The sequence below is a fragment of the Anolis sagrei genome, chromosome 1 (genome assembly GCF_037176765.1).
Source record: "Anolis sagrei isolate rAnoSag1 chromosome 1, rAnoSag1.mat, whole genome shotgun sequence".
NCBI lineage: Eukaryota > Metazoa > Chordata > Lepidosauria > Squamata > Dactyloidae > Anolis > Anolis sagrei.
The window spans coordinates 330,563,903-330,585,330 of NC_090021.1; the positions used below are offsets into that span (position 1 = coordinate 330,563,903).

The 21,428-nt window shown below is 41.4% G+C and overlaps 1 protein-coding gene across 1 annotated transcript in view; it reads right to left on the minus strand.

Moving 5' to 3' along the window:
• SYNE2 (spectrin repeat containing nuclear envelope protein 2) overlaps positions 1 to 21,428 on the minus strand; it is a 343,575-nt gene that overhangs the window by 43,573 nt on the left and 278,574 nt on the right. The window contains exons 88-95 of the mRNA XM_067468497.1: positions 21,027 to 21,181; positions 19,730 to 19,877; positions 19,348 to 19,442; positions 16,457 to 16,691; positions 15,835 to 16,029; positions 13,727 to 13,852; positions 7,480 to 7,635; positions 193 to 351 (exon numbers count right to left, since the gene is read on the minus strand). Of these exons, the coding sequence (XP_067324598.1) occupies positions 193 to 351; positions 7,480 to 7,635; positions 13,727 to 13,852; positions 15,835 to 16,029; positions 16,457 to 16,691; positions 19,348 to 19,442; positions 19,730 to 19,877; positions 21,027 to 21,181 (1,269 nt within the window). The remainder of the gene's footprint in view (positions 1 to 192; positions 352 to 7,479; positions 7,636 to 13,726; positions 13,853 to 15,834; positions 16,030 to 16,456; positions 16,692 to 19,347; positions 19,443 to 19,729; positions 19,878 to 21,026; positions 21,182 to 21,428) is intronic.

Here is a 21,428-nt window from a genome sequence, read left to right on the forward strand (position 1 = left end):
AGGGTTCTTGCCATCTACACATTTCTTTGGTCCTTGGCTTTTTAAAGGAAAGAAGAGGACCAAAATAAAAATCTTTCAAGGCTTACACTTGTGGCTGCCTGTTGTCTTTATTATTGAAAGGTGGGCTGCACATTTGCAAGGCTTTCTATACAGCAAAGGGACAAGAAACCTAGTCTGCAAGAATCGGCTCACCTTCTCCAACTTGTCTATCATGTCTTCAATGCTGATGTCGCCTGACTGAAGCACTTTGCTCTCCATCTGCACCAACCAAGAGCAGAGCTCTTTGTTCTTTTCGTTGAACACAATCCAGGCGTTAAGTCGGTCCTCTATCTCTTGCTTACGCAGAGAAACCTATGGAAAGGGAGACATATGACAGCTGTTTCACTTGCAGCCAAAGCTTTCAAAGATAGGCATGACTAAAAATACGCTACAGTGTTCTTCCAACCATGGATGGTGTCAGCAGGTTTTACAACAAAAGGGCGCATTCCCAAACATTTTTAAATTGTTTTAAAAAAGAAATATCTTTTCAAATGTAAAATCTTCCTGCAACTGGTGAACGAGATGATAAGCAAATGCCTTGCATCTATCAATGTTATTATTATTATTATTATTATTATTATTATTATTATTTGAAACACAACAAGATGAATCCACAGCAGACAAGATCACTCTGCTGGCTGTTGTATTGGATTATACGTCGCACACTTCCCAAAAGTTTAGGACTGTGTGATGTATCAGCGAATAATGCATGCAGATTCCAGTAAGGTGGCCTTCTGCAGCTGGCAGATGGTAATCTTTTCAGCACCCATTGTGTTTAAGTGCAGGCCAAGGTCTTTAGGCACTGCACCCAGTATGCCGATCACCACTAGGACCACCTTTACTGGCTTCTTGTTGTTGTTGTTGTTGTTGTCCCAATTATGTGATTGGGACTCTGTATTCATTGTTCAGTAAGGAACAGTGGAGAAAAAAGTCTGCTATGTGTGTGTTTTGGAACACGGGTAGTAGTACTAACTATTTCTTTGGTTCAGAGAGACTGCATCCATATCCCTTCAAACAGGTCTTTTAAATCACTTAGATTTGACTGTGGGTTTTTTTTTTCTGTGTCAGGGGTGACTTATGAAACTGCAAGTCACTTCTGGTGTGAAAGAATTGGCCGTCTGCAAGGATGTTACCCGGGGATGCCTAGATGTTTTACTATCTGTGGGAGGCTTCTCTCATGTCCCCGTATGGGAAGCTGGAGCTGACAAACGGGAGCTCACCTTTTTGACAGATCAGGCACACTGATCACTTCATCCCAATCTTTCCTGCTACATTTGAATTTTGTATTCACAATTAAATTTGCATCTATACAAAAAAAGTATATGCATATTTTATGCAAACCTATCCCCCCCAACTGCTTTATTTTTGTTGTTGAGATTATTCACTTCTGCTGTTGCAGTTACTGAAGCATCTAAGCTGTCACTCATCTGTTCTTTCCTTATTGTTGTTATCACTATTGATGATGAATACAAATTGTCATGCTTCCCCACCTGCTTTGGTTTACAGATGGCTGTAATTTTTTCCACACTGTGATGGTGATTTTAGCCCCTGCCTGTGCTAAATCCCTGACCTTTGTAGCTCCCTTGAAAGTGTCTGGCCTGTTTGTTTTCCAGCCTCTTCCATGGGAGCATCTGCCTGGTTAATTCTGCCATTCTCCAGGACAGCTGCACTGACGTGCTTTGAAATGCTTGCAGTGGCTGGGACTATTCCATCAATTGTTTCTAAGTAATATGTTTCTGTTAGGCTCTCTGGCTTAGGCTTACCTTTGAGAAAGTAAGAGGGGCATTCTGAGGAGATGTTATTTGCCCTTACAAATATTTCATCTCTCAGTATTTTCAAGATTAGTCCAATGAAACATTTGCTTGAAGACTATTTGATTGTCATGATCGCTAAACTATCTATCAACCCATCCAATTAAAGCCTTAGGTGTAAAAACATAATATTGTTGGAAATAGCAAACTTCTAGAATCATAGAATCATAGAATCAAAGAGTTGGAAGAGACCTCATGGGCCATCCAGTCCAACCCCCTGCCAAGAAGCAGGAATATTGCATTCAAATCACTCCTGACAGATGGCCATCCAGCCTGTTTAAAAGCTTCCAAAGAAGGAGCCTCCACCACACTCCGGGGCAGAGAGTTCCACTGCTGAACGGCTCTCACAGTCAGGAAGTTCTTCCTCATGTTCAGATGGAATTTCCTCTCTTGTAGTTTGAAGCCATTGTTCCTTGTCCTAGTCTCCAGGGAAGCAGAAAACAAGCTTTCTCCCTCCTCCCTGTGGCTTCCTCTCACATATTTATACATGGCTATCATATCTCCTCTCAGCCTCCTCTTCTTCAGGCTAAACATGCCCAGCTCCTTAAGCCGCTCCTCATAGGGCTTGTTCTCCAGACCTTTTATCATTTTAGTCGCTCTCCTCTGGACACATTCTACAAGCTTCCTATACTAGTTATCTATTACATATATAATTCAGATTGCTTACTATATTGTATATTCCACCTTGTCTTCTGTGCTATGTTAATAATATAATATAATATATTGTATATACATATAATGTTTATAATATTATAATGTAATGCAATATAATACTACTAATAATATATTATAATTATATATTTATATTACATGTAATATTACTAATAATATTACACTATAATTGTATAATACAATATTGTAATAATTAATTCTGATAGTGTACTATGCTAATAATATAATATATTGTATGTGTATATATATCTTGTAAGCCACTCTGAGTTCCCTTCGGGGTGGGAAGGGTGGCATATAAATGTCGTGTGTGTGTGTGTGCGCACGTGCGTGTGTGTGCGTATTTTGGTATGCAGTTTTCCCTTAACTCTATGTTGCTTGAGGTTGTGGGAGGGACTGCAGATTATGTGATCAGATCTGAGACTATTCAGACTGAGACTCCATTTTAGAAGTAGTAGTTGTATTGTATTGTCAGTGTTTAGAGTGTGTTCAGCAACGTATTAGACTGAAGAGAGTATTGTGTTAATCTGTATGCAACAGAGAAGAGACTGCAACAGAATGCCTTAGAGAACTTACTGTTTAAAAATTCAACTGATAAGCAATGTACCTGTATGCTAAATACATGAAGTCTGTAAGTAAGCCAACTATGTTATTTTAATGAAGACTACTTATTTTTGTCTTTTGAGAGCATGATTTATAAGTAATACGTTTTAAGGGAGAGCAGATGTTTTTGGGCAACTGAAATAACACTTCTGAAGATCTGCTATATATTTTGTACACTGGCATCAATCTAATAACTGATAAACCTAAATCGCCTTGCATGGATGCTAATGGATATATACCACTAAAGAGAAGAAGTTTTTAGCTGGGAAGATCATACTTTACAAAAAGGTTATGATCATTCCAAATGGTGTGAATGCCAGTTAATCTCCACAAAGGTCACACTTTCAAAAGGCTATGGAGATTCTGGTTTTCCAAAAATTATAGAGTTATGGAAATCTGTAAAATCATATAATAGAATCCAGAAATATGCAACTAATGCTTCTTGCCCTAATTTTTCAAAGGTCCAAGCTTACCTTTAATACTTAAGACTTTAATATAACTATACACTGCATCTGAAGATGGGGATTTATATCCATGACAGCTCATGCTAAAATAAAGATCAGTTAGTCTTAAAGGTGCAGCCACATTCCTTTTATTCTCACCTTCCTTCCTCTATTTTACAAATATCCTTGAGTAGTATTCACCTGATACTTCCCAAATCTGAACATGAGGAAGAATTTCCTGACTGTGAGAGCCGTTCAGCAGTGGAACTCTCTGCCCTGTAGTGTGGTGGAGGCTCCTTCTTTGGAAGCTTTTAAACAGAGGCTGGATGGCCGTCTGTGAGGGGTGATTTGAATGCAATATTCCTGCTTCTTGGCAGAATGGGGTTGGACTGGGTGGCCCATGAGGTCTCTTCCAACTCTTTGATTCTATGAAATAAGCCTTTTACTTCTTTGCTATCTCCATGCAACAAAACGAAGACCACACGTTGATCCTGTTTTTCTGGCTACATTTAACAAATGGTAGCCCCAGATGGACATATCTCCATCTATACTGAAAAAAAGGCATCCAACTGAAGAAGTGTTGTGATGCATATGGGGATGCACATTCCAATGGGCATGTGCTCCCTTTAATGAAAAGGGAGTATTTAAAGAAGAAGGCCAGAGTGAATCGACCTAATTCAAGGTATAACACACATTGAAAAAACATTATTTGTACTACATGTAAATTTAGGTCAAACCATTATGAAGTATTTCCCTGTACAAGGCTGGATTACAAATTTTGCAACAAAGTAGGGGTTGTCCAATTATGAAAATTGGTAATTGGACTCTAAAGGATCAGGGTCAAAGGATTTATTTCTTGTCATTTGATAAGCTTCCTCAGCACTGTGATGGCGAAACTAAAGAAAGAAAATTCCCCGTTTGAACCTGGTTCTTGCAACAAACTCATTAAATGGCTATACGAAAGGCCTCACTGTTTCAGTTTGTTCTCCCACTGGGTATAATAATATGGACCTGCTTTACAGGATGATATGGTGCATATAATGCACTTTGAAGGTGTGAAAGAAGCAATATAAAAATATTAAAACATCATCACCTTCACCAAAAGCGTCAACAACAATCACGTGTCTTGAGATGGTAAATTCCAGTAGAAAGGCATTTGGTATAAATATTTTCACTGCTTCTGTCTCGTATTAATGTAGGTCAGCTCTCCTTATTCAGGTGAAAATATAAAAAGAGTTGTGCTGGATCAGACCAAAGGCCCATCTAGGGATGTATCTACCTCACGCAATTATGGGAACACTGATTACCACTTTAACTACCACAGTTACATCCTGTGGGATTCTGGGATTTGTACTATAATGAGAAATTTGCACTTATTCACTTAGATTTTTTGAAAAGAGATCTTTAGCAGTTTCAAAACTACACATCCCAGGATTCAAAATGACAAGGTGATAGCAGTTAAAGTTATATATGACCTTCTAGGTATGAGTAAATCCAGGCTCAGGATTTTGTTCAAACTATGGCCAACGAGAACTTTCCCATTTGGAAATACTGCCTCTGCTACAGAAGGAATTGGCATTATGTTGATCTATGATTTCCATCATCTTGAGAACTGACTAAGGCTTGACTGATTTTCATATTGGCTGGAGATGATAGGAGATGCAGTCCCAACCCAATTGTGGTCCTCTGGTCTACAAATTCATTCCTTTACAATGTAAGCATTAAAGTCAGTAGAATTGCCACTAGGTCAGATTTCACCTGAACATGAATCAAAGAGGTTAGGATAGTCTTAGTAAAGGTAAAGGTTTCCTCTCATATTAAGTCTAGTCATGTCCAACTCTGGGGGGTGGTGCTCATCTCCATTTCTAAGCTGAAGTGTCTGTAGACACCTCCAAGGTCATGTGGCTGGCATGACTGCATGGGACGCCGTTACTTTCCCGCAGAAACGGTACCTATTGATCTACTCTGGATGACGCTATTGGATAATGTTTTTAACAAGGAGACTCAAACTGATATATCTTTTTATTGATATTGTTGTTTTATCTGGTTTTATATTTAATTAACTATTTTTATTGTATTTTATGTTTTTGGTGCTGACTGTACACAGCCCCAAGTCGCCTGCGGGCTGAGAGGGGCAGTATATAAATATAGTAAGTAAATAAATAAATACTCACATTTGCATGTTTTTGAACTGCTAGGTTGGCAGAAGTTGGGGCTAACAGCAGGAGCTCACCCCATCCGTGGATTTGAACCACCTACCTTTCGGTCAGCAGGTTCAGCAGCTCAGCGGTTTAATTGGCTGCACCACTAGGGGCCCAAGGATAGTCTTACCATTAGAAAAATATATATCTAACTCTCTGAACACATAGCCCTTTTCTACACAGATTTATTTATTATTTATTTATTTCATAACTTGTACCCAGCCCTTCTCACCCTCAATGTCAGGGCGGCCTCACAGCAAACATCCATTTGGCGCCATCATAATCATAAAAACATTCAACAAATTCATTAAAACAAACATTAAATAAACAGTTGTCAAAAACACGCCAGTTAAAAACCAAAGTCTGGATGAGTTCATTGTCACTTCAAATTGCTTATGTCTTCTTCTCACTTGCCACTATTCAATGATCAAACGCTTGGTCCCACAACCAAGTCTTGAGTTTCCTTCTAAAGGACAGGAGGGAGGTGGCCAATCTGATGTCCCTGGTGAGGGAATTCCACAGATGGGGGCCACTCCTGAGAAAGCCCTGTCCCTCGTCCCCACCAATTGTGTTTGCGATGGCAGTGGGAGCGAGAGCATGTGAATTGGATTGAAATTGAATGGAATTAGTTCCAGCTAAAGGTATGCATAACTGTAGCTATGCTGCACTGCAATTTAATGCATCTTTACTCAGAAGAAAAGGCCTACTATGTACTGTAGAATTTGGATGGATATTCAATATTATTTATTTACATACTACCTCTTCAGTATAATTCCAGGAAAGTTCAGTAAAATAAAGTAAGATACAAATAAACGCAACAGCACCTTTTCTGAAATAATGAATGCATTTGAAAACATTGAAAATTACTTTGAAGAAATGTAACTGCTTGAGATCAAAAAACATAACTTATTGTTAGCACCAGGCAGGAGAGAATTCCACACACCATTATGAATTCTGTATTTGGCTACCAAGCAGTTGGTTGGGGAAGCTGGAGAACAGACTCCAAGAATGACTTCAATACACTGGCATCTGCCTAAGAGGGGCACCCCGGCATCCTACAAAACGTGGCACCAAGTCAAAGAAAAACACGGGCTTTCAAGAGAACCTTTACAGGACTGGAGGAAAGACTGTTATTGCTCCTGACATGTTTCTGACCCTCTGCCTGAAGTGCATTCACAGGCTAATCTCTCTCCACAATCAAATTCGAAAAGCTTAGCTGTCTTTGCAAGTAAGGAGGGGGTGAGGGAAGCCGCCACCTGAGAAGCAATAACTCCTTCCTCTCTTATGACCCCCTCCTCCTCCATCCATTCCAGGCTGTTTCCAGCTGCATGCTTTCACAGTTAATCTTTGAACAAAGACTCCCAGGACTACCCTGATACCTTTGTTCCACTCTGTCTGTGCCAGACTCCTATACATTCCCTCGCCTAAAAGTTTTTGGAACTTTTGGGGAACTTTGCGCAGACAAAGAAACGGAAATAAAATGGAGACAGAGTCTTTCTCATACTTTGGTGACCATGTCTGCACATGGTGCCTTTTAAAAAGCAACACAACAACCCCTGTTCCAAACAGCAGTCCTACAAAAACAAACTCTCATTTCACAAAAGAGCTGTTTTTCTACAAAGCCGAAGCATCTGCAAGATATCCTTCCCTTTGCTTTTGTTGAAATCTGCCTGTGCAGCTCTATGGTGTGTGCCTTCCCTGTAAGCCACTTACTCTGAGACAGAGTTCTTCCCACTGTCTGTGCAAATGCTGGACTTGCTCTTTCAGCACCATCACATCTTCCGCAAGGAGGTAGTGAGCCAGATCCGCCTTCCTGGTGCCAAGCTCTTTCGCCCTTTGGTTCCAGTTGGCAAGGGACTGCTCCAGGTCCTGCATTGAAATACACCAAGAGGGTAGAAAACAACAGCAAGTTCCTGGGAGGGATGTGAGTGTGTGCGTCTCTCTCTCCATGTGTGTATGCTTCTCTCCCCCCTCAAATCTTTGGGTTAATCCTTTGAGGAGGAGGAGGGGAAAGAGGGGAGGGGAGGAGGGAAATCTGCATATAGAAGTGGGCAGGAGAGCTGGCTTAGTGTTTATGCTGGGATCCAGCCTCATAACACAGCAGAAACCATCTCACTTTTCCATAGATTCTCAATTCTTCAACAGTGTGCATGTACCCGCTCTTTGAATGTTTTATTCCCATCTAAGGAAGTGGATCATAAGAAATCACATGCTAAAATAAATCCATCAATCCAAAGGTGCCAGAAGATCCCACCCATTTGTTTTTCTACTTTTCCATTTGTTAGTCTTTGAAATGAATGAGGAGGAGGAGGAAATGTAACTGTTCATTGAGTTTTAGCATCAGGAAAAGTTTAACTTGCGGCAGAAAACCTTTCTTTAAGTTGCAAAAAGAAATCTTAGGGTCTTTAAAAGAAAGATAGATGGAAAGGAAAGTTTTGTAATTTAATCTGTTAGATTTTTTGCATGGAATTTCAAAAAAAATAACTACAGTAGAGTCTTGCTTATCCGCTCATCCAGCGTTCTGCATTATCCAACGCAGTCTGCCCCTCACCCACATCCACAGCTGTTTCAATACATTGTGATATTTTGGTGCTAAATTCGTAAAATACAGTATTTACTATATAACCTTACTGTGTCTTGAACTGCTTTTTCTGTCGATTTGTTGTAAAACATGATGTTTTGGTACTTAAATTGCAAAATCATAATGTAATTTGATGTCTAATAGTCTTTTCCTTAGTCCCTCCTTATTATCCAACATTTTCACTTATCCAACATTCTGCCAGCCCATTTATGTTGGAGACTCTACTGTATTATGTTAGAAGGAAGAATGTAAAAATATTTCACTATTTCTTTTGTGTCAGGAGCGACTTAAGAACCGCACGTTGCTTCTGGTTTGAGAGAATCGACCATCTGAAAGGCCGTTGTTTAAGGGCCCGCATGTTCCCGCATGAGGAGCTGGAGCTGACAGAGGAAGCTCAACCTGCTCTCCCTGGATTTGAACTGTCGGCCAGTCCTGCTGGCAAAAAGGGTTGAACTCATTGCACCTTTCCCCTCCTCATCAAAGGATTAACCTAAAGATTTCAGGGGGGAGAGACACACACAGAGACACTTTTGGGAGGTTTAAATCCTCCCAAAAGTTTTAAACCTTTTTGGAGGATTAAGACTATTTTAGAAGATTCAGAAGTGTGTGTCCCATCCAAAAATGACTGTAGGAAGGCAAACAACATTCAGGGGATGGAAAGCAGTTTTCCCACACCTGTTTCAGTCACAAGCACCAAAGCATAATTTGACAATGGATCCACTTGCGGTATGAGGCTAACTGTTCTGTTTTTGCAGTTTGCATGACTGAACATATATAGTAGGGAGATGGATGTTTGTTCAAACATTAATCCAACTACAGACAATCATAGAATTATGGAATCATAGCATCAGAGTTGGAAGAGACCTTGTGGGCCACCCAACCCCCTGCCAAGAAGCAGGAAAATCGCATTTAAAACACCCCCGACAGATGGCCATTCAGCCTCTGTTTAAAAGCCTCCAAAGAAGGAGCCCTCACCACACTCTGGGGCAGAGAGTTCCACTGCTGAACAACTCTCACAGTTAGGAAGTTCTTCCTCATGATCAGGTGGAATCTCCTTTCCTGTAGTTTGAAGCCATTGTTATGTGTCCTAGTCTCCAGGGCAGCAGGAAATAAGCCTGCTCCCTTCTTCCTATGACTTCCTATGACACATATTGATACATGGCTCTCATCATGTCTCCTCTCAGCCTTTTCTATTGAAGCATAAACATACCCAGCTCTTTAAGCCACTCCTCATATTTATGCTCCTGTCCTCTGGAGTATTGGCTATCCCTCCCAATTTGGTGTCATCTGCAAACTTGATGGCCATGCCTTCTAACCCTTCATCTAAGTCATTAATAAAGACGTTGAATAGAACCAGGCCCAGGATGGAACCCTGCTTATGGCATTCCACTTGTCACTCCCCCAAGTTCTGAACAAGATAGGTTCTTTAGTTTGTTATTAAATTGAATTTGTCAGTTGGAACAGGTACATTTTCATAGCGTACCTCCAGCCAAATAGATAGATAGATAGACAGACAGATAGATAGGATAGCATAAGAAAGGTGAAACCTTCCTGTGGTGTTTGTTTTGCTGCCTGTGGCCTTGTTCAGAAGATTTCATATCACTTTCTACCCTTGTAATAATTGGATTTTCAAAAATTTGGCTTGTTTTGCAAACAAGGATTGGTGTTAAAGCTACAGTGGGGACATATTTTCCTCATGATGATAACTCTTCTGGGAGTGAATTAGGGGTAGATCTCCCTCACTTCCTGTTGTCACTCCCCCGTTCTTAAATAAGAGTCATTTGCAAGTTGGATATTTTTAACTTGGGGACTACCTGTGCATTGCCTTCCCCCTTTAAAGATGTGTATATATTAATAAATTAAACTATTTATAGCCTGCCTTTTGGAGATCTCAAAGTGCATAATAAAATCAACATTAATGAATTAAAAGAAAGTAAAATAAAAAACACCAAGAAGAGAAACATTGGGTTGTGAGGACCTCACTACCTCTGAGGATGCCTGCCATAGATGCAGGCAAATTGTCAGGAGGGAATGCTTCTAGAACATGGCCATATAGCCCAAAAAAACCTACGATAACCCAGTGATTCCAGCTATGGAAGCCTTCGACAATAAAGAGAAACATTGTGTCAAAATGGACATGTCTAAGCCAATTTGGAACAATGTATAGAAATATTTTGTAGTGACACATTTATGTCTCAAAGGCTTTAATAAATAGATACATGTTTGTGTCTATGTGCCTTCAAGTCACTTGTTGAATTATAGCCATCCCATGAATTTCGAAGGTTTCGAAGGAGTACTCAGAAGTGATTGGGCCAGTTCCTTCCTCTGCAACTTGGTGCCTAAGGGAAGTCAATGCTGGCTGAAAGGAGAGGGCATTTGTCCTTTGTATCACTATGAGCCGTAGCAAACTACAGGAAGCGAGAGCGAGCTTGTGCTAGAGCTGGCTCCAAAGCCCCGCCTTTTTTCCCCCGAGGCTATGAGCCAGTTTTGCTAGCGAAACAATTCTGCATGAAGCAGCAGCAAACTACGATCCATGCGAAGCCATGTCATTGTGTTCTTTCCTTTGAGTAGGGATGGTGTCAGATCAGAAAAGAATGGGCGATTGTGAAGATAAAACGGATTATGCAGTGTGTGTTGGGGGGGGGGGGGGGGGTAATTGATTTTGTAATTTGGGAGTTGTAGTTGCTAGGATTTATAGTTCACCTACAATCAAAGAGCATACTGAACTCCACCAACGATGGAGTTGGGGGGATGGATCTTTGGGGGGGGGGGGGGAAACAATGACATTTGGGAGTTGCAGTTTCTGGGATTTATAGTTCACCTACAATCAAAGAGCATTCTGAACCCCACCAACGATGGAGTCTTGGGGGAAAAAAACCATGACATTTGGGAGTTGCAGTTTCTGGGATTTATAGTTCACCTACAATCAAAGAGCATTCTGAACCCCACCAACGATGGAGTCTTGGGGAAAAAAAACCATGACATTTGGGAGTTGCAGTTTCTGGGATTTATAGTTCACCTACAATCAAAGAGCATTCTGAACCCCACCAACGATGGAGTCTTGGGGGAAAAAAACCATGACATTTGGGAGTTGCAGTTTCTGGGATTTATAGTTCACCTACAATCAAAGAGCATTCTGAACCCCACCAACGATGGAGTCTTGGGGGAAAAAAACCATGACATTTGGGAGTTGCAGTTTCTGGGATTTATAGTTCACCTACAATCAAAGAGCATTCTGAACCCCACCAACGATGGAGTCTTGGGGGAAAAAAACCATGACATTTGGGAGTTGCAGTTTCTGGGATTTATAGTTCACCTACAATCAAAGAGCATTCTGAACCCCACCAACAATGGAGTCTTTGGGGGAAAAAACCATGACATTTGGGAGTTGCAGTTTCTGGGATTTATAGTTCACCTACAATCAAAGAGCATTCTGAACCCCACCAACGATGGAGTCTTGGGGGGGAAAAACCATGACATTTGGGAGTTGCAGTTTCTGGGATTTATAGTTCACCTACAATCAAAGAGCATTCTGAACCCCACCAACAATGGAGTCTTTGGGGGAAAAAACCATGACATTTGGGAGTTGCAGTTTCTGGGATTTATAGTTCACCTACAATCAAAGAGCATTCTGAACCCCACCAACGATGGAGTCTTGGGGGGGAAAAACCATGACATTTGGGAGTTGCAGTTTCTGGGATTTATAGTTCACCTACAATCAAAGAGCATTCTGAACCCCACCAACAATGGAGTCTTTGGGGGAAAAAACCATGACATTTGGGAGTTGCAGTTTCTGGGATTTATAGTTCACCTACAATCAAAGAGCATTCTGAACTCCACCAACGATGGAGTTTGGGGGGGGGGGGGGAATGACATTTGGGAGTTGCAGTTACTGGGATTTATAGTTCACCTGCAATCAAAGCATGGCTAGTTTTCAGCTTGGAGGGGCCAGCCGAAAACTATACAACATTTATACTATTTTATTTTTTATTTGGAATCTATTAGTCATGTAATTTACTTACATCTATATAATTCAATAATTTCTTTCTCAACTTTCTGGTCGTTCACACAGTCATCCATCTTTAATCCTCTCTCTATTGCTAGAGAGACTGCTCTACCAGTTGAATCCAGCCAACTGAGAGAGTATGCTGGCAATGCAGCCCTAGCAAAGGAAAAACCACTCTGGCAGGGAGAAAGGGGCGGAGAGAGAGGCGCAGTCTCATGACGTCAGGGCCATGCTAGCACAGTTTGCTCCAGCAGGAGGCTAGTTTGCTACGGGCCTATCAGACCAAAACTGCAAACAGTCTTAAAAAGTCTTGACAAAACTACTCTGGGGAGGAAGTGGGTGGAATTGTGATCCCACAGATGCCAGACATTCTAAGAAGCTTGTAGCTCAGCAGAGGAATTATATCTTGTTTACAACTAGGAAGGACAGATCTCAAGATGATTTGTATCATATTGCCAAAAGTGATGGTTGTTGTGTGCCTTCAAGTCATTACCAACTTATGATGACCCTTAGGTGAACCTATCAAGGGGGTTTCTTGGCAGGATTTATACAAAGTGGCTTTGCCTTGGCCTTCCCCTGAAGTTGAGAGGGTATGATATGGTCATGGTGATCCCGTGGGTTTTCAAGGCTGACAGTGGATTCAAACCCTCGTCTAGGGCTCAAATCACTATATTACTTTGGTTCTCATCAATTCTCTATTGTTTTAACTGCAGTAAAAATGAAATGACTGTAATGATTTTTTGTGTTAGGGAAAACCACACAAAATGCAACAGAGCATCCAAAATATGCAAAACACAGGATACTTATGGTTTAGCATTCAGCTCACAGCAAGCAGAGTGTGAAGTTGCATGTGGCTGTAAATAATTTAGAGCTTAGGAGGCAAACATGCAGAGCTCAATCTTTTTTTATAAAAATCACATAAAAATAATTACATTTCCTCATAGTAAAGAACCGGGTCCTAGCTACTCTATGGATCCCCCGGTGGCGTAGTGGGTTAAATCCCTGTGCCGGCAGGACTGAAGACCGACAGGTTGCAGATTCAAATCCAGGGAGAGCGTGGATGAGCTCCCTCTATCAGCTCCAGCTCCTCATGTGGGGTCATGAGAGAAGCCTTCCACAAGGATGATAAAACATCAAAACATCTGGGTGTCCCCTGGGCAATACCCTTGCAGATGGCCAATTCTCTCACACCAGAAGCGACTTGCAGTTTCTCAAGTCACTCCTGACACAACAAAAAAAAAGCTACTCTATAACTCCATCTCTTCTAGGGTTTCAAAGAGAGGGGTGGAAACTCCAAGACACTACATCTGTCTGACACACACAAGCAGAGAGAGATCTCAGAGCACACAGCACATTCACTACATTCTCAGTACCTTGATATGTTCTTTGGTTGCCTGCAGTTCATCATGTTCTTCTGGAAGAGGGTTTTTTACTTCTGCCTTGAGCTTTTGTAGATTGTGACTTAACTCTTCCACTTGCTTTTCACAATTCTCCCAAGTCTGTAATCCCAAAAATGAGGGGGAAATGAATTAATGAATAGCATTAGTGGTTTAAAGGAAAGGAATGGACAAAGCTGGTATCATCTAAGAATGGAGATCATGACCACAAGGGCCATCCAGTCCAACTCTCTAAATTGCAGAAATATACAATTAAAGCACTGTTATCTTCTTGAGGAGCCCCGGTGGCACAGCAGGTTAAACCGCTGAGTTGCTGAACTTGCTGACTGAAAGGTCAAGAGTTTGAATCCAGGGAGCAGGTGAGCTCCCAACTGTTAGGCCCAGCTTCTGCCAACCTAGCAGTTCAAAAACATGCAAATGTGAGTAGATCAATAGCTACCGCCTTGGCGAGAAGATAACAGTGCTCCATGCAGTCATGCCGGCCACATGGCCTTGGAGGTGTCTATGGACAACACCGGCTCTTCAGCTTAGAAATGAGGATGAGCACTATCCTCCAGAGGCAGACACGACTAAACTTTGCTTTTATCTTCTTAAACTCTAGTATAGTAATATACTCAAACCAACAAACAAACTCAAACCAACAAACTACAGCAGACAAATTGAGTCACTGGGATTCATACAAGTATTGGTTTAATCAGTGGACAGTAGATTTTACAGGCCTACTCCAGTTTGAATAAGCAGTTGGGTTTAGTGTAGTTGGCACTCGCAGTGGGAATGATTAAGGCCTCTAGCTGTTGATCTCCTGCAACTCCCAGGATCCCATGCCCAAAATAAGTTGAAGAATGGTAGGAGTTGCAGTTCAACATCTGGAGAGCTGCATGAATTAAGCTCAAATTGTTCACTTTACAGAGAAATTGTTTCTTTTTGAAGAGCTGCTAATTTTAGGTCCATTCTCATAGGGTTTACATACACATAAGAAAAGGAACAATGCAAAACAGAACAGGAGCCTTAAAGTTGTCTGTCACCATTTAGCACCTCAGTAGCAGAATCAATGTGAAAACACATAAAGTCGTTACATTTCCATTTAAATTACCTATAAATTACATCTGGGGAAGTTGACTTAGTCTGTAAAAGTTTATGCTACCAACTCTGTTCTCTCAGTTAATCTCTAAAATCCTAGAACAAGATCCCTTTGCATATTTAAATTACAGCCCATTATGTCTGTAATCTGCATTTGAATCTTTACATATCAAGAGTGTGAACAGGTTTCCGCAAAGATTCCTTGTCAATGCAAAGCCATTCAGATTTTCAAACTGGTTTTCTCTAAAATGCCAAATACTCCAAATACATTCCAGATCCCTGTCTCCAAGGGATCTAGACACCTGAAGCACCAGAAAGTGCCAAACTCTATTTTTTTGGACCACAGTTGACTGCTGAAACTTCACCCTCTAAGTTTAAGTAGTCAATTATTGTTGGAAAATACAGGGTTCTGTATAGACTTAATGGGGGCTTGGAAACAATGGTTTGTCTGGCCAGGATCCCCCTATCCCCATGCACTACCAACTTTTTTCTTGTTGCATTCTCAGATTCTTAAGTCAGGAAGTCAATGTCCAATTTAAGCACTTCATAGAGTCATGCTTGAGGGCCAAGAGATGCCCACAAACATGTCTGGGAGAGGTCAACACAAGTAAGAGATACCATGGCACATGAATTCCACAGATAAGGGGGTCTTATTGTACCTACTGGATCCCCCGAGGGTGCAATGGGTTAAACCCTTATGCCAGCAGGACTACTGATTGAAAGGTTGGCAGTTCGAATCCGGGGAGTGGGGTGAGCTCCTGTCTGTCAGACCCAGCTTCCCATGCAAGGACATGAGAGAAGCCTCCCACAGGATGGTAAAACATCCAGGTGTCCCGTGGGCAACATCTCTGCAGACAGCTAATTCTCTCACACCAGAAGTGACTTGCAGTTTCTTAAGTCGCTCCTCACATGAAAAAAATTGTACCTATTATATGATTATGGGGATTCTAAACTCTCACTAGGCACCACTACCAATAGAAATGACTGGGCTGTGCAAACTATACCTCTATAGTGCTTTGGAGCTGCTTTGTCATCTTCTCCACTTGAAGTTGGGTATTGCCCCAGTTCTCCTGCAAGTGGCTCATCTCACGTTGAATGGCAGCTTTTGCTTCAGGGGCTGCTACCCCAAGTAAATTTCCACCCGTGTCCAAGGCCAATGAGTACCTGCTTTGCCATCTCCGAAGAAGGATTTGTGTGTTCTAAAAAGAAGCCAACCAAACATGTGTGAACCTGAATCACCCAACATTTACATATAGCTATGAAACAATAAGGAAATGACTGAATATTATTAGCATGAAAAGGATACTCTTCAGAACAGTCCTTTCAAGAATGTCCATATTAATTCATACTGGCTGTTAGGAATTGTGGGAGTTGAAGTCCAAAGCACCTGGAGGGCCCAAGTTTGCCCAGGCCTGCTATAGTAGGTCAGAGACTTACTGAAAGATGGGGTGGCATGTGCCTAGTCCAACTTAAGCGCCAACAATAAGTGCAGAACCAGGATTTGAACCCATGTCTCTCCCAGGTCTAATTTCAACATTATTTACATAATACCACACAAGTTCATTTGGACATATTGCTAATTCCTTGTTCAATGGTGTAGCTAATTGCGAGAAAAAGAGCTCTAACCTTGAAATCATGGCTCAGATTCCTGACTTGGTCGAAGCTGTACTTGTCCTGGCTCTTTGTAGCAGCTATCAAGCCATTTGTATCTGTGAGGAATCTTGCGAGGTCCTGAGACAAGGTTGTGAATTTCTGCCACTGCTTTACAAGGGCATCAATTTGGCTCTTTCTCTTCTGAGCCATGTGGACCACACTTTGCCATTGTTCCTTCAACACGGTGAGTTTGGAGATAAACTCGGTCCTGAAACAGTGGGAGAAAGAGGCATGACAAACAGTAGCTAGGGCTAGTTCCACTGCAGAGTGTCATGAAAAAAGAGCAAATTAAACCATTAATTAGGTGATAATTAATTATGTTAAACCCTTGTGCTGGCAGAACTGCTGACCAAAAGGTCGGCAGTTTGAATCCGGGGAGTGGGGTGAGCTCCTGTCTGTCAGCTCCAGCTTCCCATGTGGGGACATGAGAGAAGCCTCCCACAAGATGGTAAAATATCCAGGCATCCCCTGGGCAACGTCCCTTGCAGACAGCCAGTTCTCTCACACTAAAAGCAACTTGCAGTTTCTCAAGTCGCTCTTGACAAGAACAAAAAATGTAATTGACTTCAACACACTAGAGAAAAAATCCACTTAAAATCCAGTTTCTGCCTCTTGCAGAATTTTAGGGTTTGTAGTTTACTGAGGCTGTTAAAGGCTCCTCCCTAAACTGCAAACCCCGGAATTCTGCAGGAGGCAGAAACTGGATTTTAAGTGGATTTTTTCTCTAGTTTGATGAGGTTGATACAGAGCTATTGTAGTTGAGACGCATTACTCACTAAGCATCTGTCTCAGCATCCCAAATAATTGAGCTGATCTTGGATAATATCTTAACTTGTTGCGGGTTTGAATCTGTTATTTGATCTATGACCCCAAGCATGATATATGCCATTTTTACAACAAAAATCCATTCATGCATTAGTAAGAAATTTCATTAAATATTGAGAAAACCAAAGTGCTCTTCCAGCAGTCACCAGCCAATCCCTCTACAATGCCAGAAATACAGCTTAATGGGGTAACATTAGGAAATGTTGACCATTTCCGATACCTTGGCAGCCACCTCTCCACAAAAGTCAACATTGACACTGAAATTCAATACCGCCTGAGCTCTGCGAGTGCAGCATTTTCCCCAATGAAGCAGAGAGTGTTTGAGGACCAGGACATCCACAGGGATACCAAGGTGCTTGTTTATAAAGCTATTGTTCTCCCAACCCTGCTATACGCCTGTGAGACGTGGACTGTCTACAGACGTCACATGCAACTCCTGGAATGATTCCATCAGTGCTTCCTCCGAAAAAGTAGGGTTTCTCCAGATGAGTTAGACTACACCTCCTAACAACACCAGCTAATAAAACCATGATGGCTATGACGGATGGGATTTGTCCTCCAGCATATTAGGTGGGAACTAGGTTGGGGAAGAATAACCTAATCTAATGAATGCAACAAAATCCAGAACCCAGAATGCAAGAGCGGTGAAACCTAATGAACATAAACACACATGGGTAGGCTCCTCCATACCAAGCAACCTTTATTGTGCTGGCCTCCTCAGATGTAAGCCCCATAAAGTTCAAAGTGTCTTACACAAAGGTAAGGCTGTCCAGAATTACAGTATGAATATATTAGATTTTCTTACCCAGAAAAGCAAACAAACAATGTTATGTTTTGCTCTGTTGGAATTGTAATACAATGGTTGCTGATGACACGATAAATAAATAAATAAATACCCAGAAAAGCGCATGTTACTAATAAAAAAAAAATAGCAAGACACAACCAGACATAGTGAAGACATCTGCCCTTGTGCTATGCTACTCTGCTGCTGAGTACGCATGCCCAGTGTGGAACACATCTCACCACACTAAAACAGTAGATGTGGCACTTAATGAGACATGCCGCATTATCACGGGGTTTCTGCGCCCTACACCACTGGAGAAATTACACTGTTTAGCCGGTATTGCACCACCTGACATCCACCGGGAAGTAGCAGCCAATAGTGAAAGGACCAAAGCAGTGACATCTCCAGATTGTCCCTTGTTTGGGTATCGCCCAGCATGTCAATGACTTAAATCAAGACATAGTTTTCCAAGATCTACAGAGACACTTGGTGGAACACCTCAGCAAGCGAGAGTCCAAAAGTGGCAGGCTCAAACACAGAACCTCAATCAATGGCTAATACCAAATGAGAAACTCCCCCCTGGGCACACAGAAGACTGGGCGACTTGGAAGGCACTGAACAGACTGTGCTCTGGCACCACGAGATGCAGAGCCAATCTTAAGAAATGGGGCCACAAAGTGGAATCCACGACATGCGAGTGTGGAGAAGAGTAAACCACTGACCACCTGCTGCAATGCAACCTGAGCCCTGCTACGTGCACTATGGAGGACCTCCTTGTGGCAACACCAGAGGCACTCCAAGTGTCCAGATAATGGTCAAAGGACATTGAATCAATTACTAAGCTTGAAAACTTTGTGTTTTGTCTGTTTGTTCGTTTTGTTCTGTTAGAAATGTAATACAATTGTCTGGTTGCCTCTGACATGATAAATAAAATAAATATGACACAAAAATGTCCTTCATGACTTAGTTTTCACTAAGTCACTGCTCAGATATAGGATTTGGAAAAGTTACTTCTTTGGATGATAGTCATGCTGTCTAGAGACAGTCTTAGCATGCCATCCAAAAAGTAATTTTTCGATGCTCATCTTAGGAATAACATAAATGTGGTTCTGCCTCTACTCGGTCTCCAGATTAACTGGTCCAGGCACTGTCATTTATATAATTTCTCCTTTCTTATAACTATGGATTTTGGACTCAGAATGCCTCTCTCCACTTTCTACCTTGACAGTAAACACCAATCAAATAAAAATGTTACCGGTTTTCTGCTTCTCCTGATTCAAGCATTTGAAGAGCTTTGGACATAATACAGTTAAAAATCTGCTGATGAACAGAAATCTCTGCTTGCAGTATCTGTAAACATCAGACAAAAATGTATTATTATTATTACATACCCTCCATTAAAAAGGGTTAAAGCATGTTATGAACAGGGCACTTTAAATGACCCAAGTTTGTAAAGAAACTTTAGAAAACTCTCAGCCTATTTGGGTTACTTAAGTCTAAATCAAACTGCAAATCCCAACTAAAGGAGTCACATTGAATCAATGGGATCCCAATAAACCAAATCCCTCAATTTCAATGGCTCTCTTCTAAATGCACAGCATTTTTTTGATCAGGCCTCAAATATTCAGGAACATTACCTCATATTCTCTCTGCTGCTCCTTCAGCCCCTCGTGTGTGCCTGCCACGTTCTCTTTCAAACCTTCCTTCATTCTCTCCAGGAAATGCACCCAGTTTTGACATTGTTGGAGAAACCGTTTGTCATCTGCCTGAATGGTTTGCAGTTCACTGCAATTTTTAAAAGAGGGTAAAATAAATAAATAAATAAAAGAAATCAAACACAGCTGCCCTCTTTCAAATGACAGTTTTAATCCTTATCACCATCACTGTCATCATAGGAACAGATCAAAAGAATTGTCATGAATGGGTTGTTGTAGGTTTTTCAGGCTATATGGCCATGTTCTAGAAGCATTCTCTCCTGATGTTCTGCCTGCATCTATGGAAAGCATCCTCAGAGGTTATGAGGTCTGTTGGAAACTAGGAAATTTAGATTTATATATCTCTGGAATGTCTAGGGTGGGAGAAAGAACTCTTGCCTGTTGGAGTTAGGTGTGAATGGGTTGTTGTAGGTTTTTTCGGGCTATATGGCCATGGTCTAGAGGCATTCTCTCCTGATGTTTCGCCTGCATCTATAGCAAGCATCCTCAGAGGTAGTGAGGTGTGAATGTTTCAACTGACCACCTTGATTAGCATTTGATGGCCTGGCAGTGCCTAGAGCAATCTTTTGTTGAGAGGTGATTAGATGTCCCTGATTGTTTTCCCTCTGCTGCTTTGCTGTTTTAATTTTAGAGTTTTTTTTAATACTGGTAGCCAGATTTTGTTCATTTTCATGGTTTCTTCCTTTCTATTGAAATTGTCCACATGCTTGTGGATTTCAATGGCTTCTCTGTGTAGTCTGACATGGTGGTTGTTGGTGTGGTCCAGCATTTCTGTGTTCTCCAATAATATGCTGTGTCCAGGTTGGTTCATCAGGTGCTCTGCTATGGCTGACTTCTCTGGTTGGAGTAGTTTGCAGAGCCTTTCATGTTCTTTCATGTTCGTGTTTGGGCAATGCTGCGTTTGGTGGTCCCTATGTAGACTTGTCAACAGCAGCATAGTATGCCCAAACACTAATCCAGGAACATGGAAAGCACTAACTCAGACTAACTCAGAACTAAGTGATGTTTTTGAAAAGACATCAATAACCTCATTTCACCTGGTCAGGAGGAAAAAAATAAGACTTTTCATTTTTGCATGCAAGAGAACAAAATGAAGCATTTATAATACAAAGGTCTTAATATATGATTTGGAAAATGAGAAACAAATTCAGACTCTGTGTTGCAAGTAACACAATGTGAACATCAATTGTTAAGGCTTGAAAGAGAGGAGAAAGTATACCTGCATTGTTCCAGAACCATTGCTGTCTTCTGGGACCACTGCCAGTTCAGGCTCTGCAATCTCTTTGCAGTGACATCGCTGAGAGGCAACTTAAAACTGACTTCGTTTAGAGTCTCCATTTCAGGTGTCAAAGCAGTAAGGCCCAACATCTGGCTCTGGAAAGGACAAGACTATATCAGAATATGCTAGGAACACCAACTTCTTTGGGTTATTTGCAAATGTCCTTCCATACAGGGTATATAAGGGAGGCAATGCTTTAATGTGTGTGGAAGAGAAGGCAAACTCTCCAGATATGGGGTCAGCTTTAGCACCGTAGATTAATCACCAGCTGCAGTAAATCTTGCCAACCGAAAGGTTGACAGTCCGAAGCCGGGTTAGGGTGAGCTCCTGAGCTTCAGCCCA